At 43.5% G+C, this 18169-nt stretch overlaps 2 protein-coding genes and 4 non-coding genes across 6 annotated transcripts; 1 reads left to right on the forward strand and 5 right to left on the reverse strand.

The window, feature by feature from the left end:
• The first annotated feature begins 2155 nt into the window (after positions 1-2155).
• On the forward strand, positions 2156-6118 carry b3gnt7 (UDP-GlcNAc:betaGal beta-1,3-N-acetylglucosaminyltransferase 7). Its single transcript, XM_047036902.1, has 2 exons — positions 2156-2399; positions 3810-6118. Exons 1-2 carry the CDS (start codon positions 2392-2394, stop codon positions 5044-5046), a joined length of 1245 nt encoding a protein of 414 aa, XP_046892858.1. The 5' UTR covers positions 2156-2391; the 3' UTR covers positions 5047-6118.
• Positions 6119-10721: 4603 nt separating this feature from the next.
• Positions 10722-17613, reverse strand: ncl (nucleolin). Its single transcript, XM_047037094.1, has 16 exons — positions 17484-17613; positions 16355-16453; positions 16084-16210; positions 15858-15983; positions 15412-15528; positions 15084-15230; positions 14531-14611; positions 14211-14340; positions 13770-13906; positions 13538-13664; positions 13257-13396; positions 12790-12922; positions 12338-12483; positions 12098-12224; positions 11521-11804; positions 10722-11308 (listed from the first exon to the last, which is right to left on the reverse strand). The coding sequence occupies exons 1-16, from the start codon at positions 17499-17501 to the stop codon at positions 11241-11243; spliced, it is 2007 nt and encodes a 668-aa protein (XP_046893050.1). The 5' UTR covers positions 17502-17613; the 3' UTR covers positions 10722-11240.
• LOC124478914 lies at positions 11926-12054 on the reverse strand. Its single transcript, XR_006957324.1, has one exon. It is a non-coding gene; the product is annotated as a small nucleolar RNA SNORA75 (small nucleolar RNA).
• Positions 13972-14109, reverse strand: LOC124478916. Its single transcript, XR_006957326.1, has one exon. It is a non-coding gene; the product is annotated as a small nucleolar RNA SNORA57 (small nucleolar RNA).
• Positions 14866-15003, reverse strand: LOC124478919. Its single transcript, XR_006957329.1, has one exon. It is a non-coding gene; the product is annotated as a small nucleolar RNA SNORA57 (small nucleolar RNA).
• On the reverse strand, positions 15650-15787 carry LOC124478917. The gene has a single exon (XR_006957327.1). It is a non-coding gene; the product is annotated as a small nucleolar RNA SNORA57 (small nucleolar RNA).
• Positions 17614-18169: the final 556 nt, after the last annotated feature.

The raw sequence follows: 18169 nt of genomic DNA on the forward strand, positions 1-18169 counted from the left end.
GGACATCAAACTAGAAGGAGGCAGGTGTTTATCTAAGGTCACAGCTGACAAGGGTTTCACAGCACAGCCTGTACAAGTCTTTTGTCCCAGCTGTCTGTGCACACTGGGATAACCTTGTAACACACGGAGGAGAAAGAGAGAGACAGATATTGAGTAAAAAGAAAAGGTGCCCTCGGGTCACTGTTTCTCGGCAGGGAATTCTTTCACAGTCGATATGAGCTGCCGCATTGCTAAGGCCCCTCACTTATCCAGAGGGTGAGACAAAGGTATCCCCTGGGGTTTTTCCACTCGAGCCGAAGTTGAGGATGGAGAGTTGACAGTCAAATGGAAACCATCACAATTTCCCTCATTCCCTAGGTGTGTTAAATTCAACACGGGATTAGCGCAGGCTTCCTTGAAGGTTTGTAAGGTCTCCCACTTATTTCTTCTTTTTTTTTTACAAAACAATGTCCTAAGCCCTCCAGCTCTCCTCTACTTCCTCATTCTTGTAACAGGAGAAGCTAAAGGTGAAACAAGGCTTAGAGAGTTAGTTGGCTATGTCTGAGCAGAGGCTTTACAGTAAGCATAACAGATATGTGTGACTCATATTTAGGTGAAGGTCCCAACTTCCACTAAAGATTGGAAAATAATATAAGGTAATGAAGTCCCTTTCCTCTATAGTGGAGCCCACACATCATCAAAGGCAAACATCAAAACACTCTTTTTTTGATAACTAGTTCAAAATACCACTATCAAAACCGTTATCACGCCCTACACATCTGGCTCCACTATAAAGCTACCAGAAACCGACATTTTCTAGAGGATTCTGAATAGAGTAACATTACAAATTATAGGGATCCAGGCTTGAGGCACTTCCTGAAAGTAAAGGGTCATGTGCCTGCTAGCGTGAGAGAAAGATGCATGTTTGTCATAAATGGATTTGAGGAGACAACCAGTGCATGTGAAATCCAGGACCAGTTAAGCAACCTCACAACAACCACTGATACACAGAAGGGGGGACAATGGGAAAATTACCCCTCTACACACACACACACACACACACAGCAAACGACAGGATGCACATGGCCTCCGAAAGGACGACTGGTTGGATCCAGGAAATGGAGAGAGGAGAGGAAGAGGGGATTTTGAATCGCAGCTGGTTACAGATAGAAAAATTCCTGTTTTTAAAGCAAAGCTGTTATGTTTTCTTTCTCTCTGGGCATGCGAGAACGGAAAAGTTCTGCCTCGCTGGGGGTTAAGTGCGGTTGCAGTGTCATCTGTGATTGTGCAGTCAGCATGTTGACTGTCACCACTCCTGGTGGTTTGTAATGTACAATTTTTTAAGGTATCAAAACTTTTCCAAAGACACAGATTGCTCTGTGGTAAAAGCTATTTTCTTTCCAGAGAACCTTTATGCAGAATTCCTCTCAATAGACGTTGTCATTTAAGATCAAGACATGCTTAATCTTTATCCAGGATTTTGACACCTAAAAGAAGGATGTTTGCCATGCCTTTGAAGCCACAATGAAAAACACTGTTCTGACAAACTATAGAAATGTATTTAAGTTACTTATTGAGAGTATTTCGCTGCACAACAGCTAGCTGACTGACTCCAATTCTGAGCAAATACTAAAGATCTATGATCACACAGTGACTGTGTGAGTGTATAATCAGAAATTGAACTTGACAGCTCATTAGCTACCACGGTGTATGCTGACAGAAGCTAGTTACCCAATACGGGCAGTGAGCCGCACATATCCTGGTTGAACAGGGATTTAAATATTAATACAATTGAAGAGGTGTTCTCCGTCACCAGGGCGTTGTAGTCACCCTGTCTTGTCAGGAGAAAATAAAAACTGAGCAAGGAGAGTGATACGAACTAGATAAAAATAAAATGAAAAGAATGCTTAAAATCCACCAGGGCAAAAACAAATTTCGTTTACAAACAAGCTGTCTTCAACACAAACTATATATATTGTTACATGTAGCTATCCTTATGACACAGACCAGTTCCATGAAATATTTCATTTATTTTATTTCATGCTGTAGTATTGATTACCCTGAATAAATGAAAAGAGTCAAGAGAGATGATGCACCACTCGCGAGTATATGGGCGGAAGAAGGGCAATTTGCATATACCTACGTAACATTGCACATACCTTAAAAAGCCCGAGAGAGTCTAGAACCACCACTTGGGGGCATTTCGATCCTAACCTTGTGCATCTCAGCGGAGTCAAAGTAACATTTAGAATTTGAATTACTTGCTTTGTTTCAAGAAGCGGCTGCATTGACCAAGTGGACTCATTTAACAAGCATTTGAGGAGATCACACACCACGTATCGATTTTCATAGTTGGAACCAACTACAACTCTGTTCCATCTCATTAACAACCTAAATCGGTATAATCAGTTTATGAAAATGTAAGTCATGTATTTTTTACGTTAATTATTTGGGAAATTGGCTATATTTTAGTAAAACAACTTGATGTATTGACAAATATCATCTGTTCTGTTGAATATGGGCAATTACGCACGTAAAGGCTGTCAGGGAAGGACTAGGAATCATAGCCTATACGAAACAAATACAACTTTTGTAGGATAAACATTCAACCAATGTGGTCTGCATTAGAATAGGGTCGTCTTTACACTTTATGTATGCTAAATCCTATTAGTATAAAGGTTCGTTAAATAAAACCCTTTCAAAATCATTCGATGTCAGGTGCCAAAGTGCGAAGCGTATATTATCTTAAGTGGGGCCAATGACTTGTTAAACTTTAAAGACGAATTAGGCATCAACTAAGTTATTTTTGTATGGATGCTTCAATGCTTCAACTCCTTGGGAGTGTCTCAAGACAGATTACCCTCATCACTTACCGCGAAATGAAATAAAAAATGCTAATGCCTGTATGGGCCATAGCAATAGGAAATATGCCTTAATTGCATAATCAAAATTGTTAGGTTTTTTTTTTTTCAACAATAATTTATGCTACACATAAAAGATATATAAACCGCATGTCCCATCCTTTAGTTCACACCAAATGTAGAGAACCGTCTTGTCGAGAATTACGATTTTACTCACAAGTGACACAAAATGTTTACCTCTTCAGAAAGAAGTACTTTCAGCACTTCTATTCACAGCTGAAATGAGCCAACTTTGCATAAGTTAATGAGGAAATTACTTCCTGAGATGACTTTGATGCAGCTCGCCAAGATCATTATCTTATCATCACCAACATTACTGCTCAGATCATAAATCTATAGAGTGGAAATTTGGTAGAGAAGGCTATGTTAGCTCGACTAAAATCTAAAGTGTGATATTTGTGCTAATGGTATCATCATTGTAGTGATATTCAAAGGAATGTAAAATACATGGTCATATCTCAACAAACTATGGTTTGAGGCTATACATAAAAACAAATAATTATCCAATGACAATAACAAAGCTCAAGTAGGAGGCAATATTCTGTAGCAAAAAGTAAGAGTACATTTCCAAACAAGTCTTTGTGAAAAACCGACAATTGGTGGAGACCCAACAGTATAACTTGAGTATAACAAATTTGATTTTGGGCGATTTTGGGAAACCACATTGCATTATTACTTTGATTTTCAGCTCTTAATTTTGCACTTCTAGGTAACTCAAATCTTTTATCTGTTTGGTTCATCCTCTGGAAATTTGTTTTGCACTCAATGTGGTCTACTATCCAGTAGAGTATTATAATATGCAGTATATCCAAATAAGGTGTTCTGTGCTCTGCAAGCTTATGTTTTAACTACAAGAATGGAGGAAAGGGGTGGCAGATCTTTAACCATCTTTCTTTAATATCTTTTTAGGATGAACTCCAAAAACAGATGGAGGGTGTACAAGAGGGTATTTGTGATGTTCTTCCTAGCTGGGGTGACACTCACAGTGGTCCAGAGAGGGAGCGTTGGCTCTGGGGCTCCCTTTCAAATAGAGAGGCAGACTCGCATGGAGGCCTCCAGTGGAGAAGAAGGAGTTCTGCAGCGAAAACAGGGCTTCAACTTCTGGAGGACTAACAAATCTCAGCCTAAGCCTCAAGCCCACACCACCACAAGGGAACCCAACACAATCCAGGACCATAGTACCAGAACCTGGGATGTGTTCAGTGCCAACTGCAGCGCCAACCTCAACTTCTCAAACCAGGAGTGGTTCACGGGCCTCGAAGACAACTTCAAGCAGTTCATGTTATACCGACACTGCCGCTTCTTCCCCATACTTATCAACCACCCGGAGAAGTGTGCCGGGGGAGAGACCTTCATCCTCATGGTCATTAAGTCAATTGCCACCCAGCATGACCGCCGTGAGGTCATCCGAAAGACGTGGGGCAAGGAGCGAACTGTAGACGGTAAGCGCGTGAAGACACTCTTCCTCCTGGGAACTCCCTCCAACGAGGTGGAGAAGGCAAACCACCAGAAGCTGGTGGAGTACGAGGACTACATATACGGAGACATCCTCCAGTGGGACTTCATGGACAGCTTTTTCAACCTGACTCTCAAGGAGACCCACTTCCTCAAGTGGTTCAACACCTACTGCCCCAACGTGCGCTACATCTTCAAGGGGGACGACGACGTCTTTGTCAGCATGGAAAACATTTTGGAGTTCCTGGAGAGCAGCGGCGATGTCAAGAACTTGTTTGTAGGAGACGTGCTCTTCAAGGCCAAGCCCATTCGCAAAAAGGATAACAAGTACTACATCCCACAGGCACTGTACAACAAGACCCACTACCCTCCATACGCTGGCGGAGGGGGCTTCCTTATGGACGGCCCACTAGCCAGGAGGCTCTACTGGGCTTCCGATACACTGGAGCTGTACCCCATTGACGACGTGTATCTGGGCATGTGTCTGGAGGTGTTGCAGGTCACCCCTATCAAACACAACGCTTTTAAGACATTCGGCCTGGTGAAGAACAAGAACAGCAAGCTAAACAGGGAGCCCTGCTTCTTCAAGAGCATGATCGTAGTGCACAAACTGCTCCCACCCGACCTTATGAACATGTGGAAACTGGTAAACAGTGAACTGGTGTGCTCACAGAAAGTGGAGATCTTATAGCTAGGATCGTTAGCTGGAAGAGGAAATAGGAGAACTTGAGCTATGTGCTTGCGGTTGATGGAGCAGAGTGCATGTGTCAGGGCTGCCGAAGAGGTAAACTAAAAAGTGAAGTTCTCCTTTTTTCGGAGAAGGACAAGGACTATATGTGTAAATGGTATTTATGGACTGCATCGCTTGCGTATGATGAAGGAATTACCTGGATTTCTTAGGGTGATGCTTTAGAATGATTCATATTCTTTTGGCATTTTGAAGGATTCTCACTGTTAGCAGGTAAATTCAGTGACAGCAGCCAAAGGGAATGGGGACTAGCAGTAACGGCTGCACAAAGGACAGCCAATTTCTCCACATTGCCAGAAATCCTTTGACTGCATTATTGCACACTTTGATTTGGACCAAGCCTTACAATGCCTCTGTAGTTAGGAGTGTAATATGTCTGTTAACGATAGGGTGAAAGAACAATTCCTCTACCTCACCATAGTCCAAAATGGGTAGACATTCTGATGATTTCTTCAACTCTCTTTTTTGATAAAGACATTAGTGACTTATAAGTGTTGTTTAATATTATTGTTATTATTATTTCAATTTCACATACACTTTTTAGAGAACTCCATTGCCTTGGGGATCCTGCACTTAATTGAGGCTGTACATATTAGAACAAGATTTGATCTGGACTTCTGATATCTGATGTGTGTACTACCAGTGTACTACTGGCAACTAAAACAATTTCTTAACTCAGTCATATCTGTGTGTCCATAGATTTGAATGTGCTGATATACTTGACATGAAATGGTAGCGGGGTTTACATTGAAACTGTGAAATAAATAAACTACTGCTGGTACTTGTAGAAGATGTGTTGATTTAGAAAAGGGTGTCGATATTTAAGTTATGTGGATTTATTTGGAATTAATTGTGAATGTGCAACAATTATACTGCTGAATGTTGAGGGGTGTAGAGGGTCGTAGATTTTTATTTTGTAGTGTTTTATTATTATTATCATTATTATTATTATGTATAAATGTAAAAATCAAGATGCAAACAGAATCATATTTGTAAATAAATATCTAAAATCCTCTACAAGCCTTCCATCTTCTTTGAACAGACTTTCCTAGATTTGTTTTCTAGAGTTCATTGGCAACTAACATAAACATCCCCATCAAGTGACCTGACAAAGCTTACTTGACATGATATTATTAAGGAATATTAATGTTGATAAGCTGCCAGGAGTGTCAAACACAGGAGAGTTTTAAGTTTCTTAAGCAATGAGAAAGTGCTGATTGAAATAGTATCACCCTAAAATATGTTGGGATCGTCAAGGCCCAATAGCAAGTATCAAGAGTATTCATATATGCATCAATGTTTTTCATTGTGAGTATTTTAAAGGTTGAATGGTCCCTAACTGATATTTTTTGTTGTTGAAATTGTCCAAAGTATTTGGTCTCTCTACAATTCTTTATTTGACGGTTAATATAATGGAACCTTTTGTTAGCTTTGTATAGTTGTACTTAAATGTGCAAATAATGTCTGTAACCAAAACAAGCAAGTCCCCTTTCATTCATCTAAGATGCTTAAGGTACAGCACAGGAAGGTGAACATTTACAGGATTATTAAGCTTGTCAAGATAGGATAGTACATGGTTTTACATTTCTATAGCACAAATGAGCAACCAGTAAAGGTAACATTGTCTCCTATAGCCTTTCAATCACCTGACCTATTTGAGATGCTGTATCATAAACATTTCTATCAATAAAAAGTTAATAAAGAAATCCATACATATATAGAGGAATAAGAGTTATTTCCTTTTCAGCAAGAATGACATTGGCTTTCAAGTCCGACCCTATATGACTCATTAGCATCTGTTAACATAGCTAAAAATAACAATCCAGTTATCCAGAGCAAACACTTAGCATTGTTGTTCAAACTGAAGTATAATGTCAAATAGAAATGTCACGACTATGCTCTTTATTCCAACCTGACAAGAACAAATATGAATACATAAGTGGAAGTTAAAGTACACTTTTTACATATTTGTACATTGATGAACAAGAGCTCCGTTGTCAGGTGGCAGGGGTATACAAAAATCATGCATCCTTCAGTCTAGCATAACAGCTGACAGTGATACTGCCAGTCAATAGAGATGTCCTCTCATGCACGTTGGGCCAAAAAGACAACCATGGAACCATGGATCCATGAATAAAACACAATGACATTCTTGTTATTGTCCATAAACTTTTCCACTCCAAAGATAAGCTATGGAGAAACAGAATATTGGTTGTATACTGTTTCAAGGAAGCACATGTAAAGGTATTATATGTGGTAAAGGGACCAAGATCTGCAAAGGGATGTCTCAAACATGAACCCTCTTCCTACTTACAATGTGTATAAGACAACGCAGACACGAACAACAGTTGTTTTGTTACAGCATAGAAATACTGTATACAGCACAATTGCCCTAAAACAAAGTGCCATACTCATATTTCCAGTCGAGATAATAAAAAATGAGACAGCACATTTTCATGCAAAAACGATCGCCCCTTGCGCTTCATTCTCATGTTCAGTCCTTTTCACTCAAAATCAAGTAAGCAGCAAAGTCATCCAATCCAGTCCCCATTGTTGTCTTCCGTCTCCTGAGGTCAAATTAGACACTGTATGGCAAAAATGGGAATCAGAGACTAGTGTCTTTAGTCCTTAATGCTAACAGAACCTCCCAGTGGACCACAGCCTCAACGAAGCATAAGATACTTGCGACTGGATTCTTTCTCAAGATGCTCAGATGATAATGGGTGAGGCACTTTACATGTTCCAAAATGGTCCAGAGGTTTATACAGTATATACATACACCTGAGGAACTTGAGGCCACCAAGTCTTACAGAACTTGGTGGGAATCAACTAGAGAACAGAGCCACAGAGTATGGGATTTTTGACATTCTTCTATTTCTACTGACACTATGGCAGCACCTTTTAATCTATGTTATCTATCTATCTATGTTACGTTCCACGGGAAAGACAAGGGCACATGCTTACTTCCTGAAAGCATGGCGTATGATGCACGGCAATACAAACACAAACCCGTTCACAAAGATAGTCGGAGGAAAGAGGAATCTGAGGATGGTGTGTTTGTTGGGTTGGCTCTGAATGGCTTCACCCTCTGTGTACATGGCCCAATAACAGTTAGTTGGGTGTTTGCAGTCACTAATTGGAAAGCGTTTCATCTCTGCTTGGTGCAAAGGGTAGAGAGGTCGACACCCACTCCTTCACACCAGCCCTCTAGACACGAGTGTCGTGTTTTACTCGGCTTGGAGGGGGAAGGTTGCCATCTTGAGACTCCCCCGCCACACTTTCATCCTATGCACCATTCTATATATAACTGGACAAACAATGGCGAATACTGAAGGCAAAACATTTCCCTTGCGCAAAACAGTCATACATTGTGCTCCAGACATTTAAACTCGCTATTTACATTCAAATCCAGCTAGAAACATTTTTTTGAACATTTATTCAAATGGTTATATAACCATTAAGCCTATATAGCCCTAGCAGTGGTGTAGTTCTGAATATGTTTTGCTTATTGATAGAGGAAGACGGGAGTAAGTAGAGAGCACACTGGCAACAGGCACTGACATCGCTTCCATGTTTCAGCCTACCAAGATTGCATGCCTCAGTGAAAGATTATGCTTCCGTAAAACAAGTTAGCCAAATCTGCTGTGGGGTGCATGTGCACACCAGGGCTAAAATAAACGCTTCATCGTCACTGTGACCTTTATTCACCTGTAGACCAAAACATTAACACTAGCTATGGTTGAACGAAAGTCAATGTTCAAAGAAAAAACCCTTCTTCGTGTTGGATAAAATAAGTGTTTCATGAGTTACTGAAAACAAACAGCATCCAAATCAAGTAAATGATTTGGAAAATTGCCTTTTGCAAAGTCAGCACAGAGCTCCAATAGTGTCAGTTACACCATGCTAGGAATGATGTAGGAATGTCGTGGCCTTCCTGTCTTCATGGCACTCGGCTCTGGAGCGCCATGTCCCCAGACAAAGACTCATTGTACTGCAGCCTCGGCACAGTATACTTCCATTTAGAAGAAGCCATTTAGACCAGTCTCAGAACAAATGACTCAAAGTGAGTGTCACCCTCTCCTCTATATACAATGCTTCTTTATCTGCTCTGTTTCCAAGTGGTTCTGTGGTCCAGGTGGTTAAAAGAAATCTCCACTGGAAGTGAAATAGCCGAGTTCTACAGTCTGAAAGACATTTGAGAATTTTAGACGTGACACTGGCGTGAGAGTCCAGTAAAACTCCTGTCACAACCTGACAAGCTAGGGGCCCAAAGATACTTAAATGGGGGGCATTCAGACGGCTGTCTGCAGCCTGTCAATGGAGCCTCCTGCCGGGACACCCAGAGGAACAGAGCCCTTTGTTCAGGTGCAGGGTCATGCGACTGTCTGCTTGTCCCTTCAATGTCATCAACCAATCACATCTCTAACCTTGAAGGAAAAGCAATAGATGCAAATTGTTTCTACTCAATATACTGAAGAGAACAGAAAGCATTATGTTGCTAATTAAAGGGATGTTTAGTGGCTCAACACTAGCACACCGGTCCTTAAAGCTGGTGTAGGCAAGTTTTGTGAGACTAGCTATTTTATCTTTGAACGATTCAAACCATAATATCCCACCCCCCCCTTCAAAGCCATTCCCACAAAACAAAAGAACACACTTCCTGACTACAGAACTTCCAGGAGACTAGTCTAGTTGGAGTACGAAAGAGCGCTTTTGATAAGCATAATTTTTTTCACGAATTAAGTCTGCCTAGCCTGGTTGAAAACTAGTCACATTTACATTGTTATTTAGCAGACGCTCTAATCCAGAGCGATTTACAGTAAGTACAGGGGCATTCCCCCGAGGCAAGTAGGGTGAAGTGCCTTGCCCAAGGACACGTAATTTGGCTCAGCCGGGAATCGAACTAGCGACCTTCAGATTAGTAGCCCGATTCCCTAACCGCTCAGCCACCTGACTCCCTCACGTTGGGCACATTGAGTGCAGGGGCAGAGTTTGTACAGGTGGGTAGACAGGTAACCCGTCCAATAAGTCTTGGAACGGGCTTGGTTTGCCATGTTTATTAATCCTGTGACTGCTACATATGTTGGATTTCATATTCCTGCCAAACACTTAGATGTATTGGTTGCTATCGAGATGTTAAGGTGATTTACTTCTCAACATTACCTACACAATGTAGGTTTCAGGCTCTGGTTAAACAGGTGATGACTAACCAATTCAGGTGAACACTAGCACCATCTACTGGAAATGTCATCCAACAGGTAGTTAGGGCAGTGTCTGAAAGGATACCTCTTGCGTTATTTCTAACGCGTCTTAATACGTCCACCTTGTGGCGGGCATCAGGAATTACAGATATAATTGTTCTGCCTCTCCACTCAACTGACCATTAATTAGGTCACACCATTTTATATGTATGGAAAGCCAACACATTAAAAATCACAATAGTTTATTCAATCAGCACATTCAGGAAAACCTTAGATTCTCAGATGGGAAAATTAGTCAATGCACTACAAATATTATTTAGTTACATTTTGCACGTTAAGAGTTATACAGGCCTTGAGCTCTTATGTGGCTTCTAACATCGACTTTGCCCCACCCAAAAACATGACAGTACACAAATGTTACCAGATTCTACACGCCCAACAGCTCAGGGCCCAGATTTAATATCGCCATCCATTCACAATTTCATTAAACTGTAAAACATTTATACCCAAGCCAAACTAAACAAACAAAATGCATATGGATATTAAGGATACAGCACTTTTTACAAAAGGTAAAATGAAATAATACAAATTGTTCAATGTACAATGTGTATCTGAACCAACAGGGACATTTCTTCTATTCACAGCAAACAGGCAGGGTTGCTAGACATTGTTTTACGCCTCTGGAAAAAAGAAAAACGAGAGAAATTGACTCAATATGGATATGTGTGGGCGGCTAGGACATCTTGTAGGCAGCCCACAAGATGAGGGGGGTGAAGACGAGGGAATATGATAAAAGGGATAGGTTTAAGAGGGTGACGGGACTAAAATGCCCATTATTTATCAATGACGCTTTCTGGAATGTCCAAAAAGGCTCTGAAAAGCGATGAAACCAGAGTCCGTTCAAAAAATAAAAGGAACAAAAATAGACTTGAGGTTTTAGTCATCAAACTTGATTTTCTTGCCCTGGGGCTTTCCTCCGAAACCACCACCACCACCTCGGCCACCTAGAATTAAGAGCAGAATGAGTTGTTAGGATCAAATTAGTAGTTTGGTTAAAAACCCCACAGGCAGGCTACTGTACTGCCAAGTCACCCGTTTTTGACCTCAGGACTTGACTGTCCTTGATCGTCATGGGGTATGAACAATATTGTTTGCATCATATGGTCGCTGATCACCATTTATGGAGTCAGGGTTTTCGTTCAGATTTCATTCTTACCGCCAAAGCCGCGTCCACCCCCTCGGTTGCCGCCTCTTCCGCCCCTGAATCCTCCACCACCGCCGCCGCCCCGGCCAAACCCGCCCCGGCCGCCTCTTCCTCCCCCGCGGCCGCCGAAACCGCCGCCGCCGAAACCACCACCTCCGCGGCCTCCTCGGAAGCCTCCCTCGCCCTTGGGCTTGGCGTAGTCCAGGGTCACCTTGTTGCCGTCGATCTCACCGTCCTCCATGGCTTCTTTGGCGGTCTTGCAGTCCTGCTCGTTGTCGAAGTCCACAAAGCCAAAGCTGGAGGGCGGGAGAGGGCACACAGTGAGGAAGAGGTCACTCAGCAGGGACAAAGAACCGGAGATCCGTGATGAAATGCATGTGAAGGCTACTGGAAAAACTAAGACAATTAGCAAGGCATTTATGTATCACAGCAGACATAGGCAACTCCCACAGATGCAGGTGCCGGTTTGACTGTGAACGTGACTCTGCTTCTCGTGCGAATCCATACAACGTCACTGTTTGGACAGAGAGGAGCTCATGAGAAGCTGGGGGACCCGCGCACACCAGGAGAGGAAACCACCGAGGCCTACCCTTTAGACGAGCCTGTGTCGCGGTCTGTGACTATCCTGGCGGCGACTGCACCGTCGAACGAGTCCCTGAGTGTGCCGTCTGTGGTGTCCTCGTTGAGGCCTCGGACAAACAGTGTTTTTGTGGGGCCTGACGAGGGAAGAGGTCAATGTGTCAACAACATGGCGGAAAAGTGCAACAGCAAAGAGTAAGAAATCATTTGCTGTGTACTAACAACCACAAAAAAGACAAACTGCCTGTACCTGAGCCCCCCCTGCCTCCGTCCTGCTTGCCTCCGCTGTTCTGGCTGTACTCCAGCCGGATTGCCCTGCCTTCGATCTCAGAGCCGTTCAGAGTGTCCATGGCCTCCTTGGCTTCCTCTGCGCTTTCAAACTCCACAAAGGCAAACCTGCACAGAAGAACAAACACCAGGAATTTAGAACAAAAGCCGTTAGAAAGGGATGTCTCAAGGGGCCATGGAAGGACTTGTTCCACAGCAGACATGGGCATCATCCAAACGAGTGGGCGTGCCTGTTCTACTATGATTGTGACTGCTTCTCGTGCGAATCCGTACAACGCCACTGATGGGGACAGAGAGGAGCTCATGAGAAGGCCTTTTGGTGGAGGCATGTTGATAGTCAACCGACGATGAAACAACCAATCCAAATGCTCGGGAACCATGACGGGCAGCGAGGAAAGCCACTGGACCACTCACCCTTTGGGCCTGCCGTTGTTCTGTGGTACTCTGACGGCAACTGCCTTCTCAAACAGACTTTGGAGGGAGTCTTCTGTTGCGTTGTAGGACAGGTTGTTCACCACCAGGGTCTTGCTGGCAGCTCCTGGAGCAGCTAGAAATGGGAGGAAAAGAGGAGTTAGGCGTTTTCTGAGTTACATCCACAACTTGGTTATTGAGGGTCAGGGCCAGTTCAGTACTTGACTATCTGAGATTCCTCACAGAGGTTCAGGGAGTAACGTGTTTGCATCATTTCTGGTCCTGCCAAGTGGGCCAGACTCAATTTCGGTTCCAAGACCCTTTGACGCTTCCACAACTCTTACTTGGGTAACCAAGATAACCCAGTGAGGTGTAAGCACACATCCTTTTCTGAAATCGACCGGCGTCAAAAGGTGCTTGGAAAACCGAATGAAACTGGGGATTTCAAAAGAGTGATGAAGGAGGTTTACCCGCAGGTCTGCCTCCCCCCTTCTGGCTCTTGTCTCCTGTGTAGTCCACGATGATGGAGCGCCCCTGCACTTCCGCTCCCTGGGCCTCCTCAAGCATCTTGTCGGCAACGGCTTCCGTCTTGAACTCCACGTAGGCAATGCTGTCCAAACAAACACACACGGAGCCCACTCAATATACAGTAGAGGAACTTGACGCTGAATTTTAAGAAATATACACACGTAAGCGGTGCACCGTTTATGATTTTAAAAAAAAAGGAAAAGAAAAAAAAAGAACTGCATACCCTCTGTTGGAGCCATTCTGTCCAGGAGGTAATCTGATATCCACTGCGTTTTCAAACACTTCTTTGAGGTCGTCGGCCGTAGCTGAAAACGGGAGGTTTTTGACGAACAGCGTCCGCGCATCCCTCTCTGTTGGGAGGAGAACGTTTGTGAGCACAGACGGCCACTGCTGTTCCGAGGCACGTTGGGAGGACAAAGGGGACCGGTCTCGGTGCCTTTGTCCAGACCACTCACCTTTTTTCCCCTCCTGGGAGCTCTCTTTGCTGCGGGCCCTGTCCAGTTTCAGCTCCTGCCCCATGAATTTCTTGCCGCTCAACTCAATGGCTTTCTGCAGGTCCTCTTCAGTGGCAAAGTCGACATATCCAAATTTCCTATTGGAGAAAGCCGAGTCAGGAACGAAGGATTGCAGTTTTTAAGAAAAGACGATGGGTTTGATAGTTGTGCCAGCGATTGAGGATAGAACCAGCAGACGATAACACACACTGGTACCGAAGACATAGCATTGGCTTTGTTCTACCTCCGTACATACCACACATGAGTACTGAGCAACTGCATGTATGCCAAGAAATGGAGGCGGGGGGGGGGGGGGGGGGGGGGGGGCTCAGGTAGGTCGAATTACTACAGCACGAGGTAGACGCAACACCTCTCCTGGTGTTGCACATGTGGCTGACTAACCTTGACGCTCCCAGACGGACCTCCTGAACATCCAGGTTCTTCTTGGAGAAGAAGGCACCGAGGGCCTCTTTGATCTCGTCGAAATCTTTGCTTTCGCCATTCAAGTTTCCGACGAACAGACAGAAGCCCCCTGTGAAGATTTGTTTTGCGGGTTGAGTTTTATGGGATGTACATGACCAGCGAGCGCTCATGGAATCTTGACAGTGTCAGATTGTATTCAAAGGTGACATCACATGAAATCAGTATTAAGTCCCTTTGTGTTCATCATAAATACTGCAGTGCTGGCTACGGGCTTTGAAAAGTTGAAATTCCAGGCTTACCTTCGCCATCAGATTTGGCCTTTTTTGCGGGTGGGGTCTCCTTGTTCTCGGCCTTCCTCTTTGCAGGGGTGACTGGGGCATCTGATGAGACAAATACTAATGTTTCAGAACAGCACTTAACCGTACATGGCTGGTCATGGTCTCAAATAGGTTTTGATGAGTTTTAAATTGAGAGATACTGGTGTTCCACAGTCTAGAAACAGATGGTTCCTTGGCATTAACCACTAGTCTACTTAGGACACTAATCCTTGATTATTCAAAATATACTACATGCACATTGCATTTTAAATGGTGTAACCTACAGCCTAGGCAGAAACATTGTGTAAACAAATTGTAAGTGTGCCAGCGATTGAGGATAGAACCAGCAGACGATAACACACACTGGTACCGAAGACATAGCATTGGCTTTGTTCTACCTCCGTACATTCCACACAAAAGTACTGAGCAACTGCATGTATGGCAAGAAATGGAGGGTTTTGCAACATACTGTATACATTTCTCATTCGCAGACCACCTGACACGGAGTAGGTCAAGTCCCGATTATGAAACTCACCCTCTTCCTCCTCGTCGTCATCCTCATCATCCTCTTCGTCGTCATCCTCATCGTCCTCCTCTGACTCCTCCTTAGCTTTCACCATGCCAGCCTTCTTGGCCTTTGCAGCTGGCGGAGCAGGGGCAGTGTCCATCTCTTCTTCGGAATCTAGAAGGGAGACACCAGAAGGTCAAACTACAAACCAGATCGCTGCATCATTCCGTTTTCCGGGCCAGGCATCAGACCAATACAATGACATCAAATAAATTCAGTATTAAGTCCCTTTCTGGTCATCACACACACTTAAAACCAGACCGCTGACACCATTTCAATGAAAAGCGATGATTACCCTCATCGTCGTCCTCTTCGTCGTCGGACTCCTCCTTGGCGGGAGTTACTTTCACAGCAGGTTTAGCAGGAGTGGCTTTTTTAGGAGCGGGGGCCTTCTCCTCCTCTTCTGATTCATCTGCATGTGAACAAAGATGAAAAGGTCAAATCAGGCTTGGTGTGGCCACTGAAGTATACATTTGAGTATGTGTAGCTGGCTACAATAAAACACATGATCCGATTTACACCACCAAACGTTTAGATGTGCCAGCGATTGAGGATAGAACCAGCAGACGATAACACACACTGGTACCGAAGACATAGCATTGGCTTTGTTCTACCTCCGTACATTCCACACATGAGTACTGAGCAACTGCACGTATGCCAAGAAATGGAGGCACCCCTGTTGGGCATATGGGTGACTCGATACGCGCAACGGATTATGCGACGGCTGCGTTCTTCACTTACCGTCTTCATCGTCGTCCTCCTCTTCATCGTCGGACTCTTCCGCGGCTTTGGCGGGTGCTGCCTTAGCAGGGGTTGCCTTGGCGGGGGTCTTTTTGGCAGGGGGAGCTTCCTCTTCGGATTCTTCCTCTAAAAAAAGGTTGCGTGGGGGATGATTAAACGCCATTGAATGCACAGTGGGGAAATGACAACGCAGCCTAAGTGCGAGCGCACGTGTTGTCCGTCTTACCTGAATCGCCATCGCTTTCATCATCTTCGCTCTCCGCTTTCTTTGCGGCTTTTCCGTTTTTGGCAGCTTTGACAGGGGTGGGCTTGGCTTTAGCTGCCGCCTTCTTGACTGCCTTGGGAGGAGGGGCCTATACGGCGACAAGTGCGAAAACGCCATTTATTCATACAAGTCTATGCTTGAGTCAACACCATTTAAATAATGTGATATGCATGTTGTTGCTTAGTGAGCATGGCTTCATTCTGTTGATGCCTGTTAACATGTTGCGTCTTACCACTTCCTCCTCCTCACTCTCCTCTTCGCTTGAGTCCTCTTCAACTTCCTTTGGTGGCGGTGGGGCCTTCTTTTTGGGATTTGCCTGTTTCTTCGCTGCCTGTGAAGTACAGAAAAAAGACATGTAAAATGATCCATGTGAATTCAAAAGGCTTACAGTGCTAAAAACCCAAGGCCTTAAATGGAGGAGTTCATGATAACGCCAAGTTATTCATCAAAGTCTTTCATTAAAGTTTTTCATAAGTTAAATTCATTTATTGTGTGTAAATCATTTAGCAGTAGTTCTTACACGTTTCCCTATAATCAGATACTGTATGAATAATTACGAATCAAAGACTCATCGCTGCACCTCGTGTGGGGCACGGAGCAGGCGCACAACCCACGTGGAGATCATATTGGGCCTTGTTTGCTAGCTAGCTTTCTGTCTGAATAACGACGTTAGCCAACATACTGATACAGTTAGCACGAAAATCCATAGGAAAAACCAATTTAAGGACAAAATAATCAAAGGCGAATATACACTAGACAACAACCTAATTGCTAACATGCTAACCGGATTAAGCTTGCATTGAAGCTGGTTAGCTTGCTGGGGAAGCAAATCCTTCACTAGCATCATTACGCAATTTAGGTTCAAAATATAATTAACATACTAAACTACATATACAGTAAAGACAGTTAACAGGGTAACCAAAACACCTTGTTAAAATGTTGCATAGATACAGTACATAAGAACTACGTAACCCTAACGGGATTAGATAGGTGGCTAGCCGACCAAGAACATGCTTGATTTGCGAAGGCGCAGCATGGCCATTTTGGTCCGAACAGGATTGCTAAAGGAGGAAACATGGCTGATCAAATCTGGGTCGAGAAGAAACGATTGCGTGCATTTCCTACAGAACATTGTAACATTTTCACCTCAAAATTGTCACAATACCGTGGGAAACTAATCCGTACAGTCTCAACTCATAATTTGAAATAATTATACCAGGCACAAATGTATTTTTCAGCGCTTTGATCCGTATTTTGCTCCTAGCATGCGCAATGGACGAACTTAACGTGAACTTCAGATGAAAAAGACAGCATTGTAAAAACAACAGAACAAAGACAACGCAATCAAATACAATTCTTACCTTCGCTAATTTAACCATGATTTTTCTGTGTGGCGTTGGACGAGTAGAATAGGGTAAAAAAATTATACAACAGGGATCTGCACGTGGCCCAGTCTACTCCGTGGGACACTGAGAAAGAAAGACAGATACGTAGGAGACGCGCGGGTTACTTTGCTATCCTGCGCGTTCACGGTTCCCCGCCCACAATCATGCTCCTCCATTCACGACACTTGAATTATCACATCGTACCCGCGCATTGGTTTCCGGCAGGTGCACGAGGAGGATATATACCGACTGGATGTATTTATCCTGTGTACAACTATACATATTAGTAGTAGTTAGCTTGGTAACTACATTAGTGTTGTATATTTTGTGTTTTACCGCTGTATTCCGAAGGGATGTTTACTGCACTGACTAAATCATTGATGTGAGGGTGATATGAGAATGGGGATGTGTATAAACACACTGAAAGTGATTATAGCTATAGAATACACTTGGAATATCTAACTGTTTTCAGTGTTGAACTGTTCTAATATTAAAATCGTTCCGTTGTATTCAACCATATTCTCGCATGATCCAGCTTCTTGATCACACCTATTTGAAACTTTGTCATTTCCATGATGCGCTGTGCGCAGCTGTTATTTTATCCACGTGGTACAGTTCAGCTGCGTGTTTATACCACCACGTGTTAAATTGACGGAGGTGCT

Source organism: Hypomesus transpacificus, chromosome 16, assembly GCF_021917145.1.
Source record: "Hypomesus transpacificus isolate Combined female chromosome 16, fHypTra1, whole genome shotgun sequence".
Taxonomy (NCBI): Eukaryota; Metazoa; Chordata; class Actinopteri; order Osmeriformes; family Osmeridae; genus Hypomesus; species Hypomesus transpacificus.